The sequence below is a fragment of the Mercenaria mercenaria genome, unplaced genomic scaffold (genome assembly GCF_021730395.1).
Source record: "Mercenaria mercenaria strain notata unplaced genomic scaffold, MADL_Memer_1 contig_1107, whole genome shotgun sequence".
Taxonomy (NCBI): Eukaryota; Metazoa; Mollusca; class Bivalvia; order Venerida; family Veneridae; genus Mercenaria; species Mercenaria mercenaria.
In genome coordinates, this window is record NW_026459082.1 from 27871 (window position 1) to 42790 (window position 14920).

The 14920-nt window shown below is 35.4% G+C and overlaps 1 protein-coding gene across 1 annotated transcript; it reads left to right on the forward strand.

Annotated features, from left to right (window-relative positions):
* Nucleotides 1-4877: 4877 nt before the first annotated feature.
* On the forward strand, nt 4878-8646 carry LOC128551461 (uncharacterized). Its single transcript, XM_053532324.1, has 3 exons — nt 4878-5990; nt 6737-6951; nt 7367-8646. Exons 1-3 carry the CDS (start codon nt 5171-5173, stop codon nt 8339-8341), a joined length of 2010 nt encoding a protein of 669 aa, XP_053388299.1. The 5' UTR covers nt 4878-5170; the 3' UTR covers nt 8342-8646.
* The last annotated feature ends 6274 nt before the right edge of the window (nt 8647-14920 follow it).

Consider the following 14920-nt stretch of genomic DNA (forward strand, 5'->3'; position numbering starts at 1 on the left):
TTCCAGTGTTGATTTAATGACTACTGATGTCGTTATCGTAGTCGGAATACGGCAATGATGTTATTCTTCGGCCATACAAGAGATGTGCCGGAGTTAATGGTTCCGGGTCGTCGAAGTTGGATGAAATGTAAGTTAAGGGACGGTCATTCATGATCGCTTCTATTTCTGTGACGACTGTTGGTCCAAATTCATCAACATTTGCTGTACTTAATGAATCCCCGGCTTCCATTATATTAATTTCTTTGTTGATTGCACGCCTAAGTTCGTCCAGCTGCCAGTTGTTATCACCATGTTCGCGAGCTATATGCTTTATCATTTCAGCTGGTAACTTATCAATAATAATCGGCACTAATAAACTGCCATATGTCTCTTGAAATTGACCTAGGGATTCCAAACCACGAATATATGTCTCCATTTTATCATAGAAATGTCTAAGACTATACAATGTATTGGAAGGCGCAGGTAATTGAAGCAATGCTTGCATGGTTGCATGAGTGATTTTATGTTGCTGTCCGAACCTCTCTTTTAGAAGGTCGATGGCACGAGTGTAATTTGCATTTGTCATTGCGAATCCATCAATAACTCTGGCTGCAGTATGCTCAAGTTGAGATTTTAGATAACTAAATTTTTGAACATCGGTGAGATTAACATTGTAATGTATTGTCGACTCAAAGGAGTCCCAAAATGTCTGCCATTCTAAGATGTTGCCACTAAATGTTGGAAGTGAAAGCTTCGGCAGTCTGTGGTATTGGGAATTCGAAGAAATATTACTTACAGTCTGGTTGTAAATCTGCGACCCTTGGTTGGCTGGTGTTACGTTATCTACTTCACTGAAGTGTGGCTGGTTATCTTGGGAATGTTGTGGTGGCGGATGCCTCTCGGTTCTCAATTCCCCTTGATCATCATGAAAAGCTCTCAGTTGTCGCAGGTTGATTTCCATGTCTAAAGAAAACTCTTCTGCTTGAACTATTTCTTCTATCCCTTCTACATCTGTTTGCGATAATATCTTCTCGTTCAATGTCTCAATGACTTTAATTTTTGACTCAAGTGATTGTAATATCGCGTCGAACTCTATCAGCGCTGATCTCTCTTTTGCATCCTCGATTTTTATAATATAATTTCTGATAACTCTCTTATGACCTTCTCTCTGCGACTGAAGTTTTTGAAGATTCATGGTTTTGTCACGGCACCAATAATGTCGGAGAATTGTGTAGTTAGAACGTAAGAATAAAGCGTTGTGTACCAAGTTCGACCTTTTATTTACTCTTTGTATACAAACTGATGACGTCTGACGTTAATGACGTTAAAACGTATAAGTGACCATGACGCGCCAAATAAGAGTGCAGTAATAGCACGCCAGTTCACGACATACACACAAATACTCTTTTCCTATCAGTACAACGCAAATGTTTCACATTCTCTTCTAAATGTATTTGTGTCTTTGTAAACTCATCAGTGTCTGTGTATAGTTTTCTTTTGCTAAATTATATCCAATTCATTTCGAACTATATCAATTTCTTTTCCAGATGTTTCATTACACGTTTCAACTGAATCCTTTTCCTGTCTAACTGCTTGAGTTTCTTTTCTAGCCGTATTCAGTTCATTTCCAGTCAAATTCATTTTGATTTCAGTCATATTCGCTTACTTTCTAATTTTGTTCGTATCCGTTCATAAATAACCTCTTCCAGCAACATCTGTTTGCTTTCAGATTTCTAAATAATCAATTTCTTTTCCAACAGTGTCCGTTTTTTTTTTCATCTTTATTCATAACATTCTAACATGTTTCCGTTTTCCTTTTTACTTTATCAGTTAGATTTGCCGTTTGCAATACACGTCATGCTCTCTTCGTCTTCCTTCAGGCATACCAGAAGAACCACTGTGATCCTTGGTCACAATGTATAGATGTCCGTCATACCTTTTTATAAAGAAGACTTATTGTTTTCGTTGCATAACTTTCTTTTAGTTCTTGTCATGACCAGAGTTGATAAATGCCACAGCAATAATGTATGTATGTATGCATGTATGTATCGATACTGCTTGACGCCCCTTTCGGGCATTACTAGCAGGTGCGCGTCTGTACCGGAAAAAGTTAAAAAGAGTCACACGATAAGATGGGATCCACTGGCAGTATCTTAGGAAGATAACATAGAATGTATGGACTCTGGCTTACTTGTAATAAACACCTGAAGTAGAAAAAGAACTCATTTTATTTCTTAAAGTGCATAACTGAACAGGTGAGACAATTATGTTCGTGTCTGTAATTTTAAGAAAATAAGTTTTTAATGGGAAAAGTACCATACTGATTTGTGTACTTTAGCCCTAGCCAGAGAAAAGTTCAAACCTTATGAAAATTAAATTAAGTCGCCAAGTTTTTAACTAAGTCTTTTTTTTGTAAATACCTCTTTAGACATAAATATATTAGCACAAAACATACAGATATGTATTGCTTACAATATCTAAGAAAGGTTATCTACTACAGCGTAACTTCCGAAAACCGAACGACCTCCGGACCAGCCTAAATGCATTTCGGTATTTGGAAGTTTCCGGAATTCAAAAGTTTGAAAGTTTGAAGGCAAAGTGGATGTGGTGCACTAGAGTTATGTTTACTAGCTTACAGGTACGATGAACGGGATTATTATCTTTGACTGTGACTCAATGCAGAATTGGAGCAACGGTATAAATTACTGTCTCCGGTATATACCGGATTAACTAAATTTTAACGAAAAATATCTTAAATGTATATATTTTGTAATCATGGTGATACTAACCCTAAACTTTAGTCAGTATATTATGCATATTATACACTAAATGCGTGCGAACATGCAAGACATGCATTTTTTTGCCGTGCGCTACAACTGATAATCATTTTCGGGCATGCGTAGAAGACCGCTCCAACTCTGCAATGAGTTACATCGATTATCTTTTAGAATAGTACAAGTTTGTATAAAGTAATTAATCGATTAATTAATGAATTAAATACAAACAGTAATTAATGATAATCAAGTATGTACTGGCGTTTTTTGATTAACAACATGTTAAAGACAGATGACACTTTTAATCCAGCAAACATTTTGTTGTTCGGTTTTCGGAAGTCAACTTTAGTGTTAAAATATAAACGGTCTTTCAAAATTCGTCCGGTTTTCAGAATTCGGAATTTCCGGTTTTCAGAAGATTAAAATATATAGAATTAAGAACGACAAAAAACCCCGGGACTTTGAGTTTCGTGCGGTTTGCAAAGGTTTCCGGCTTTTAGAAGATCCCGTTTTCGCAAGTTCCACTGTAGTTGACTTATTCCTATAACAAAAAAGCTTATCAGATCAACAAACCCATGCACTCGTCTGTAACAGTTAAATGTATTTAATGAATGTAAAAAAAAAAACAGAACAGAAAAAAAGTTGTAGGGGTATTTCTGTTGTAATACAATATATTAAATTACATTTCAATTTTCAGTTTTCGGTAATTTTGATAAACATACATGGTAAGAACATTTTCTTCGAAAATAAAAAAAGAAAGAGTAGATATAGACTATTCGCTGCGTTACATTATTTCAATATCTACAACACAGAGCTGTCAACAGATTTCCATGTCTATAAATAGCGTAAATAAAAGCTTCACTTAGTTTCATTTTATCATACAAGTAGATAACCTTTGAAGGTTTTGTTCAATTACAAAACAACAAAAAAGGTCGAGGTATATAATAAAAGGGTCATTATAACAGTAGCTAGATCTGAGTTGCAGTATTCGGCTATCGTGAATTTTGCAAAGATAGACAGCACTGGGCGCTTGCGTACCCCGTGATATCCGATCTTGCAGATCTTGCAATAACACACTCGAACCCAATACAGCATCCAGATCGAGCCAATATTATGACTAACGTATTATATTTGTTCATGCACTTAATGTGAATCGTTAACATTTTATTTTACATTTACAATTATAAATCATTTAAAACTTTTGATTATATAATTATAGATTTTACGTTCTTTTCTTATTTTGATACTTTAAATGAGTAAAAATATCAATTTATTCATTTTATCAATATTTTCAATAAAAATAGGTTTCTATTTTGAAGACATTCATTCGACTGAAACAAGTGTATTTAATTTAGAATCTGATTACAAAATTTGTCCAATGTTGAGAAGAAAAGTAATACCTTGGTCGGTAACAGATATCCATCACTAATCCGATTTTTTTCTGGATGACGTAGCATTATTGCATGTATTGGACAGTACTCAATACTATTTTGAAAGCAATTAATTTTACGACAGTCGCAAAGTTCAAAATTGTATGTAACACATGGCAAATGATTTGCCGTTTACGCTTACGTCAATTGACACCACCGCTCCCAATTCCGACTTTTTTGAAGTTTATGGCATGTCTTATTTGAATACAATAATCAGTTGAATCAGATTTGTCAGTTTGAAAGGAGCTTTGATATCTGATTTAGTCCTTTGACCTCTGAATTGCTATACATATTGATTAGTGAATCCTTTGTTATAATGTTATTGTATTTAGTATTTGGCTTAAACAATACATAGCATGTGGTTACAATACATGTAACAAAACAAGGGGTTTAGCATTGATAGTATCGCAATTTGACGCTTCAAAATTGATTATCAGACCAACGTGGAGACATTAATTATAATTGTCTTTTTTAAAAGAATTTAAAGCAGCTTATTTTTGTTTAAAAGGTGGATTTGCCATTTTACAGGGGTCGCTATTTTCGGGTGCTGTGAAATAGAAATAAGAATATATGAGCCGTGCCATGATAAAACCAACATAGTGGGTTTGCGACCAGCATGGATCCAGACCAGCCTGCGCATCCTGTTCGCTTTTAAAGCCTATTGGAATTGGAGAAACTGTTAGCGAACAGCATGGATCCTGACCAGACTGCGCGGATGCGCAGGCTGGTCTGGATCCATGCTGGTCGCAAACCCACTATGTTGGTTTTCTCATGGCACGGCTCATATATATCTAAAGGGTCATTAAAGCAGTACTATGATCTGTAATTTTGCATTCGGCTCTCATGAGGTTCCCAGACCGGATCACAAGCAAACTGTCTCGTGGAGTCGTGGGATAGTGTTAAGCGCATTATGAAAAATATCTTAAACCAAAATATACAGACACACGTAAAGTTATTTATATTTATGATTTTTGGTTATTTATTTCTATGATAATGATTACAGTCAGTTCATTCGAAGCTTCTCCTGAGAGTTTTGCTCCTTACAGCTACGCATGTAAGTATAGTTCGAACTTACATAAGCGTTATGCGGAAATCGCCGAAACCCTTGGTTTACACAACAATTTAGAGACACCATGCTTTGGTCGTCTGAATATTCATATATGTCAGCAGAGTCATTGTAAGAAAAGTCTAACTGTAACAGAAGTAATTTCAACGAAAGGTTGTAAGACTTTACTTGAGAAAGGACACTTCGAGTGTAAGAGTTTAAGATCATTTTTAGAAAGGAGTGCAACTTCGAAATCGGCATATATGAATCTTGTTGTGATAAATGAGGGTCCAGAGAATTTGGAAGAAGTAACTGCACTTAACGATAGACATTGCAACATGCTTTTAATAGTAATAGCAGATGAAAACAGTGAGGGACTTGCAGAATCAAAGTATCAAGCAGAGAGAAGTGTAAACGGAAACATAATAATAACATCAAGAGCGAAGTTAAATGAAGCTATTGGTGATGAACTGGAGCGAATCGTCCTTAAAACTATCAAGACAAAGTGCGAAAATGTTGATAAATGGCTAAATGAAAAGAAATGTTTAGTTGTAAATAAAGGTGCTACATGTGGAAACAGGAAAAGAAAATCATTTTTTGACGCATGCTGTAAGATTAAAGATATATACCGCCCTGGACTGCATATCAACGATAAGGAAAACGATCAGCATTTTTGCGATTCATTTGCATCAAGAGGTATCAACGGTCACGTGTCAACCAATATTAAAGATGCAACATTTCAGATGAATAATAATAGAAAAGGTACGTATTTTTTTGTGTAATTAACTGATAACTCCCCGAAATGAACCAAAGATGGAAGATGGAAGACGGATGGTTTTGTATATAGTTTGTTCTATCAAATCATGCAATCCATTGCCCAGAATCAAATTTGCGGCTTCGCAATTCGTAACTTCGCAATTCGTAGAACTGGGTTGTACCCACTCAGCTTAGCGGGATGAAAGTTTGTTCGCATTATTATGCAATTAATGTACGCGCCCTTCTACATCTTTTAGGCTTACTGTTTAGCATTTTGAAAACAGCTAACGATCACATTATATGTCTTGAAATTGTATGTGATATTTTTCTCTACAAGTCACGGATTGAATTTGACCGCTGCCTGAAGACTACAGGTGAATGACATATGATCTGTTAGCTAGGTACGAGTGTAAATATATCCAATATTGCAATGTCTTACATATTGTATACTTTATGTCCTTTCAAAAGATCAACAACCAGATCAAGGTAAATGTAAAGATTAATAGAGATCGTCTTTCCAGGTAAACAGGGCGTAAAGCATGTACAAAATGTATTAACATTTTAATTCATACAGATACTTTCATCGGTCAGCGGCTTTCTTTTCAAATCGATTTAAATATTTTATAGAATACATTGTGTGGCCACGTTCTGTCAGTTGCAAGTTAGTGTGTACTATTCATTTTATAGATAATCACACATTTTTAGTTATGGATTATCTTAAACCTAGATATTTGAATTTTGATTCTTTGCAGTGTGCTCAACGACAGGCGTCCAAGATTATGCAAACAGAAAATATCCAGTCAACACCAGTTTATCCAGCCCTATTTCGGATAGACTGCAGGGTGTCGACCGTGATACGCTTGAAAGTTTATTAGCGGAAATGATTGCTCTCTATAATAATAGTAAGGTCCCTGATTACGAACGACCCCAAGTTTCCCAGTATGAAGAAAAGGAAATTAGCGAAGAGGTGACTACTTTTGTCTTTGATATGTAAATAGATGATAATGTAACATCACATTCCTTAAGCGTTGTAATCAACAAGTCATAATGTATGTATTTAAGGAATGAAACTATTTATAGAAAAAACGAGACTCTATAATCATTGTTTTGTGAAGTACAATTTTGATTGCTTTTATTAATAAGTAGTATATTCCATATCTAATGAAAAGGTTTAAACCTTAATGACGGTAACTACATTTGCCATTACTGTCCAGGTATCGACTTGAAAATATATATAATTTTAAATATAATGGGTTGATTTTCCCTCGTAAAGTAGTCGTTTATTGAATGTCAGTACTTTTTTAAAGCGTCGAATGTTTCCTTCCTTTAAGTTTGTTCAGGTTAGGTTTTTTTCTTCTAATTCAGTAACTTATACTTTACAGCTCAGAAAAGAATTACAAGCTATTTCTTCTGTAATAGGAGTTGGCTATCGTTTTACCTGCTTCGTCGTGTACGTTGAAAGAGGCGAGAAAACGGAGTATCAGCAGCAGAAAATACGCTCTATTTTAGAGGGTAATGAAATTCTTGATTACGAAATACAGTATGTTTCAAAATGCAAAATTTTTTCTCGAGTTGGCAGTAAAATACGGGCTACTAGAAAATGCCAAGTTCGCGGTAAACCAGTGGAAGGAACTCTTGGATGTTTTGCCAAAAATAAGGACGCTAAAGATAGAGACACATATGCGTTAATTTCGAAACATGTTGCTTCGTTTTGTGATTCATTTTATATCTCCGGTAGCTCTGCCTCTGAAATTCTTGGAAAAGTAATTCAGTCAAGTGTTTCAGAAACGGGTTTGGATATTGCAGCTCTTCGTCTTCGCAATGTTCCAAATGAAAATATCAGTATCTGTGCCAAATTTAAATCAGAAACTACTGACGGTGAATTTGCTTCCTACGGTGCTGTAGGAGATGATGTTTGTGATCTTTTAAAAGGTAAACTTCATACTTACTCTGATTATCTCGAACACGGCCAAAGAGATCTAGTATGTGAAGGACTGAACGTTTATATTTGGGGAGCTGTATCAAAACCAGGTAAAGGTGTAATAACGATGCGTGCTTTTAAGAAAGGCGATATGAAAGCACTGATTCTGGTCGAAGATAGAAAGCCTAGTAAGAAAGGAGATGCTCCCGAACGATTTTGTAGTTTCGGTGACAGCGGGGCGATAGTGTGTGCAGAAGACAGTCGTGGTGAATTCGTCCATATTCTAGCTATGCTAATCGGAATAATAAACGAGGAGGATATTCAGAAGGATCAAACAACAAGAGGGAAATACTTATCAGTTCCATTGTCTAGCGGACTTCAGGAACTTGATGAAAGGACGGGATATTCTTTTAAGATTTTTGAATGCATAGACTAAGAAATAACTTCTACTTCCCTTAACATGTATTCTATACAGAACGACACGTTTTAGTAGAAAGTGGTAAAAATAGTCCATAAGACAAATTTAACAAGAACCTGCAAACAAAGTATATTTACCGTGAAATATTAGATGTTACTGAAAACGAAAACTGAAGATAGAAAAGACAGACTATAGAAGTATTTAATGTGTATTTCCAAGCATATAACTATGTATATTTAATATCCAAAGCCAATCAATTCTATTGAAATTGATATTGATTGTAATATAAAATACAGTAAATTACCTTTATTTTAAATTCTTAACTCTGTCGCGTGACTTTGACCTTAGAGATCCAAATGCTCTTTGTGAGTAAATCCATTTCAATGAACATATAAAAACTTTCTCGCGAGCTACTTTTTAGATACCATAGAGACCAACGAAACTCGCAGCCTTATCAGTAATTTTACATCTGTTTTCAAATGGATTTATACCTATATAAAATAGTCTATTTTACATTCCTACTATATTGCATGACTAATGCTTTAAAACCCAAAATAGCGTATAAACGGAAGGAGTAATTTCGCAAATTTCTACGTCCATAAGATACCAAAAAATAATCGAACAATTCTATTTAGATTAATTTTTTGCATAACTTAAGTGTACAGTCTAAATCAACATATGTCTACAGTTTACAAGTTATTGAAGTACTAGCTAGTACTTTTAGGTCATATGGCGACTTTCCAGCTTTGATGGTGGAGGAAGATCCAAGGTGCCCCTCCGTGCATTATTTCTTGACGAGCGGGCACGTGGGTAGAACCACAAACCTTCCGTAAGCCAGCTGGATGGCTTCCTCACATGAGGAATTCAACGCCCCGAGTCAGGCTCGAACCCATTTCGATGAGGAGCAAGTGATTTGAAGTCAGCGACCCTAACCACTCGGCAACGGAGGCCCCATTTAAATTTTCTGAATTTGGAAAATTACAAAAAGTGCAAGCTAAGAAACCATATCCTTTGGAAAAAAAAACAACAGCTTCTAAATCAATCAATAACCGTAAGAGATAGAATAAGTATTCTTAACAGACTGCCCGCTAAACTAATCGAATTTTGTACAAATAAAGTTAAACCATATGATTTAATTAAAGTAAGTGTGAGAGATGAAAGACACACGCATTAGTTTTTGGACGTTTGGGGAAGCAGAGGTTGGTGGGGATTGGGGATAAAATATGAATGAGAAACATTTTCCCTTAACTTAAAAGTTAGTGTGAGAAATAAGAAAACAAATTAGGAAAGGGAAGAGAACGACAGGTAAAGCAGTTAAATAAAGTCAAGCTTCCAAAAAACCTTTTGCTGACACACTATTTAAGTATTAGCCCCGGATGACATCTACCTTTAAGATATGTGACCCTAAATCAACAGATATCTAATCCTTTCCTATACCCCTCTATAGGTAAAGTTTGATGATAAACGGGGCAGTGGTTAAGAAGATATAGTAAAATTAATAACCTTGCAATAAAACTTGAATGCAACGGCGACATAGACGGCGACCCCGATGCCGACACTGGCAACTGGGCGAGTACAAGAGCTATTCTTATTATTAGAATATTAATCAAAGGGGAGATAAATAGATTATGGAAGCGCAGTACCAGGTTATATACTTCAGCTTAAAGTATGTGAAGCCAATGTGAACGCATATTTATTACAAAACTTAACATCTAACATGTGAAGTTTGAACTAAGTTAGGGGGCTCATTTATGCGAATAAAAAGGTTATTAATACAGATGCGAATAAGGAATGATACAATGTAAAATGTTTAAAAAAATGGTGCCACACAGTGAAAAAGTCAGATTATAAGGCTACTTGGGGTGTTGCCAAATGCCTGTCACCACACAAATGAAAAAACTCAAGGTAATTGTCGATTGCTAAGGCCGATGAGGTATAATAGTGAAGTACAACTCTTGATGTCGTTATTTCTCTTAATTACGTTTCGTTCGTAATTCGGAATTCGGCGTAATTGTTAGGGTTCGCTATATGTTCGATACCTTGATTAGAGGGTAGAAAGAATTCTTTTGAATGTGTTGAAGCCATCAAGATGACTTACAGGAGGTCGATGAAATAATGGCCGGAGTGGCACCTAGGTGATCCCTCCACCATCGAATGCAGGAAACCCACAACAAGACATATAATTGTATCGATGTTGTTTCACACTTACGTACACAAAAAAATGAAATATACCTTTTTGCTCACCTGAGCACAAAGTGCTCAGGGTGAGGTATTGTGATCGCTCACCGTCCGGCGTCCGTCCGTCCGTTGTACGTCCGTCCGTCGTCCGTCCACACTTTCCTTTAAACAACATCTCCTCCTAAACCAACAGGCCAATTTTGATGAAACTTCACAGGGATGTTCCTTGGATGGTCTCTTTTAAAAATTATTCAAAGAATTGAATTCCATGCAGAACTCTGGTTGCCATGGCAACAGAAAGGAAAAACTTTAAAAATCTTCTTCTCAAAAACCAGAAGCCCTAGAGCTTAGATATTTGGTGTGAAGCATTGCCTAGTGGACCTCTACCAAGTTTTTATTCAAATCTTGACTCCGGGGTCAAAATTGACCCCGCCCCAGGGGTCACTTGATTTTACATAGGAAAATCTTAAAAAATCTTCTTCTCAAAAACCAGAAGCCCTAGAGCTTAGATATTTGACATGTAGCATTGCCTAGAGGACCTCTACTAAAGTTGTTCAAATCATGATCCTGGGGTCAAACTGACGCCGCCCCAGGGGTCACTTGATTTTACATAGGAAAATATTCAAAAAAATTCTAAAAATAACCCAGAAGGCCTAGGGCTTAGATATTTGATATGTAGCATTGCCTAGTAGACCTCTACAAAATTTATTTAAATCATGACCCCCGGGTCGAAATTGACCCCGCCACAGGGGTCACTTGATTTTACATAGGAAAATCTTGAAAAATTCTCTAAAAATAAACCAGAAGGCCTAGAGCTTAGATATTTCACATGTAGCATTGCTAGCGGATCTCTACAAATTTTTTTCAAATCATGACCCCCGGGGTCAAAACTGACCCCGCCCCCAGAGGTCACTTGATTTTACATAGGAAAATCTTCAAAAATTTTCTAAATATAAACCAGAAGGCCTAGATCTTAGATATTTGACGTGTAGCATTGCCTGGTAGACTTCTACAAAATGTGTTGAAATCATGACCTCCAGGGTCAAATTGACCCCGCCCCATGGGGTTACTTGATTGTACATAGAAAAAACTTCAAAATTTTCTAAATATAAATCAGAAGGTCTACAGCTTAGATATTTGACATGTAGCATTGCCTAGTAGATCTCTACAAAATTTGTTCAAATCATGACCCCCCGGGGTCAAAATTGACCCAGCCCCAGGGGTCACTTGATTTTACATAGGATAATCTTCAAAAATTTTCTAAAAGTAAACCAAAAGATCTACAGCTTAGATATTTCACGTGTAGCATTGCCTAGTGGACCTCTACAAAATTTGTTCAAATCGTGACCCCCGGGGTCAAAATTGACCCCGCCCCAGGGGTCACTTCATTTTACATAGGAAAATATTCAAAAAATTTCTAAAAATAAACCAGAAGGCCTAGATCTTAGATATTTGACATGTAGCATATCCTAGTAGACCTCTACAAAATTTATCCAAATCATGACCCCCGGTATCAAATTGACCCCGCCCCATGGGGTTACTTGATTGTACATAGAAAAACCTTCAAAATTTTCTAAAAATAAACCAGAAGGCCTAGAGCTTAGATATTTGACATGTAGCATTGCCTAGTGGACCTCTACAAAAGTTTTTCAAATCTTGACCCCCCCCCCCCAGGGTCAAATTGACCCAGCCCCAAGGGTTACTTGATTGTATATAGGGAAATCTTCATAAATTTGCTAAAAATAAACCAGAAGGCCTAGATCTTAGATATTTGATATCTTACATTGCCTAGTAGACTTCTACAAACTTTGTTCCATTCATGACCCCCGGGGTAAACTTGGCCCCGCCCCAGGGGTTACTTGATTGTACATCAGAAAATCTTCCAAAACATTTATAAAAATCATCAGTTTGACATTTGAAACATGTAGCTCATATTACTCTGGTGAGCGATCCAGGGTCATCATGACCCTCTTGTTATTCTTCTCACATTTAAAACATTATTTTAAATTCTTTTTATTTGTTTCACAATTTCATAACATACGTCTTTATAATAGGATACTGAATATATAGCTGAGACAATGCAAGACAAATCTGCCAAGAGCCAATTCGATTTCTGATTCTGTATGAATGTCTTTACTTACCTTTTTCATTTAAACGGATTGAATATAGCCTATATATACTTTACATTCATCAGATATTTTTTTATAAAAGTTTGTTTTACAGGTGCTGTGGGTTTTGATGTAAGAATGCAAAAATAAATGTGTTGTACACAAACAGTAGAAGGTTTGTATGATTTAATTACAACTGAAAAGAACAATTTTAAATGTTTTTATTAGATCACATAGTAAGGTATCTGTAAGCAAAAATGTTTTTTTTTTTCTTTTTCTGTATTTCTCATTAAGACATATTACAAAAGAAACAGTCATTGAACATGACAAGTATATAGTCTCAATTTGGGCTCAGTTGAAGATTTTGATATTCATTGTGACCCTTGTAAAAACAATCAGGCAACTCTATGTTCGTCTACCCATTTGCCTGTCGATGCCTGAAATAATGTCCAGTATGTGACATGGGTTCATACCCTACCGTTAAAAGCTTGTAAATTCCTAAATTTCATAATTGTGTCGAAATGCCTTAAAGCTCTACACTAAAAAGCAAGATGAGAACAGTTGAGCCAAATAGCTCAAGGAGAAAAGAAGTGGGTATATTGCGCAAGCGCTAAAGAACAGAATACATTGTATAAACCGTCACTAATACAACGTTCACTGCACGAATACTACAATTATTATTATTATTATTATTATTATACCACATTTATATAGCAATCTTTCCATGCACTTGTACACGTTCAAAAGTGCTTTACAGAATAAATTGCAAAAATACAAACAAATACGTATACAAACATAATGCATTCCACATTAACAAAAATCATGAATGAAAACAAGTATAATTTAAAAAAAAAAAACGATTGATACCCAGCCGATTCAAATCGCTAACTACTAGAAAATACTGTATCTATTCTTTGATAACACTAGGCCTAAGTTCTAAAAAATAGGATCTCTGGACCCAAACATGTTACCACTAGACCACTGGACCGCCTATAGACCAACAGGCCACCTTTTTCATATGATGTTCTCCATTTATAAGAATTAATACTCGAACTGCATGCACTTACTAAAAGGCGTGTCGGTCAATAGCCATTTTTCTCGGTGTCCAAGGTCGGAAATATATTTTCAAAGGTATTTTTTAGTTTTTAGTTTTAAGTTTTACTACAATTTAAAGTTGGCTTAACGTAGCAGTGACAAAAAAAAAAGGAGTGTCTCCTCAAATTCTGTTTTAACCTCATTTTAGTGACAAAATGAGTAATTAAGTAAGCTTATATACACTTCAGTATTTTCATTTCAAAATCAATCATTTAAAATTAGTTTCAGCGATCACTACATGTTTATCTGTTTGTGGCGATTTGTCATTTACTTATCATTCGAAAACAATGTAATCTTTTCCCAAACGGCTGAAATGTCTCCATTGAAAGCTTAAGCATAATTGTATTGTTCAAGAGACACACCGTCGATTATACATATATTAATTATGTAATAATCTTTATTACTAACTGACTCCTTAATATGAATCATCGGTTCGTATTTTAAGCTATTGGCCGGTCTATAGTTCAACACTAAATTTTGTTGGGCTAAAGTCAAACATACTTTTGACGTCATGTACTAATAAAATATTTAAATTTCTTGTCAGTCAATAGTCAAAATTAATATTTTACGGTCAGATGTCACAAATTTTACTTCGACCACCAAGCCATTCAATAAGGCCATGCTTATAAACTATCAATACTACCGAGGCATCCCCCCACTCCACTTGTGACACCGGTACTGGTAGGTACTGACCACCAAAATATACCATCGAAGCCATATAGTTATATTAACCGTTATGAAGATTTTTTTGTGAACTATAACCGAAATGTGACACATATGAAGTAGTTCTAGACACCACGATATGCCCAAGAACGCATACAAGATGCCATGATATACATATAACAATCAAACGAAGACAAGTAGTAATGTTAGATAAACAAAATAAGATAGATGACAATGGATTACATTAGCAAAGTTCATTTAATTTAAAAGCAGTGTGCAGCGGAATAACTCTTCATGTCGTTATAACGCATCTCCAAGTTGGATTGTCTTCCTTAAGACATTAGAATAACAATAATAATAATATTACTGATAATAATGATATCGATGATAATAATAATAATAATAATAATAATAATAATAATAATAAAATAACAATAACATAACGTTCAATGAGAAGACGTTCTTTAGAAACTCAATGAACATATAAAATTATATACTGATAAAGAATCAAGAGTTCTTACGAGGAAAGTTATATTGATATTGGCGACAGTGT

Coding starts and splice junctions, on each gene's coding strand:
- LOC128551461 (XM_053532324.1), top strand. CDS start 5,171: ATGATAATGATTACAGTCAGTTCATTCGAAGCTTCTCCTGAGAGTTTT. Junction 5,991..6,736: donor GATGAATAATAATAGAAAAG/GTACGTATTTTT, acceptor GATTCTTTGCAG/TGTGCTCAACGACAGGCGTC. Junction 6,952..7,366: donor AAAAGGAAATTAGCGAAGAG/GTGACTACTTTT, acceptor TATACTTTACAG/CTCAGAAAAGAATTACAAGC.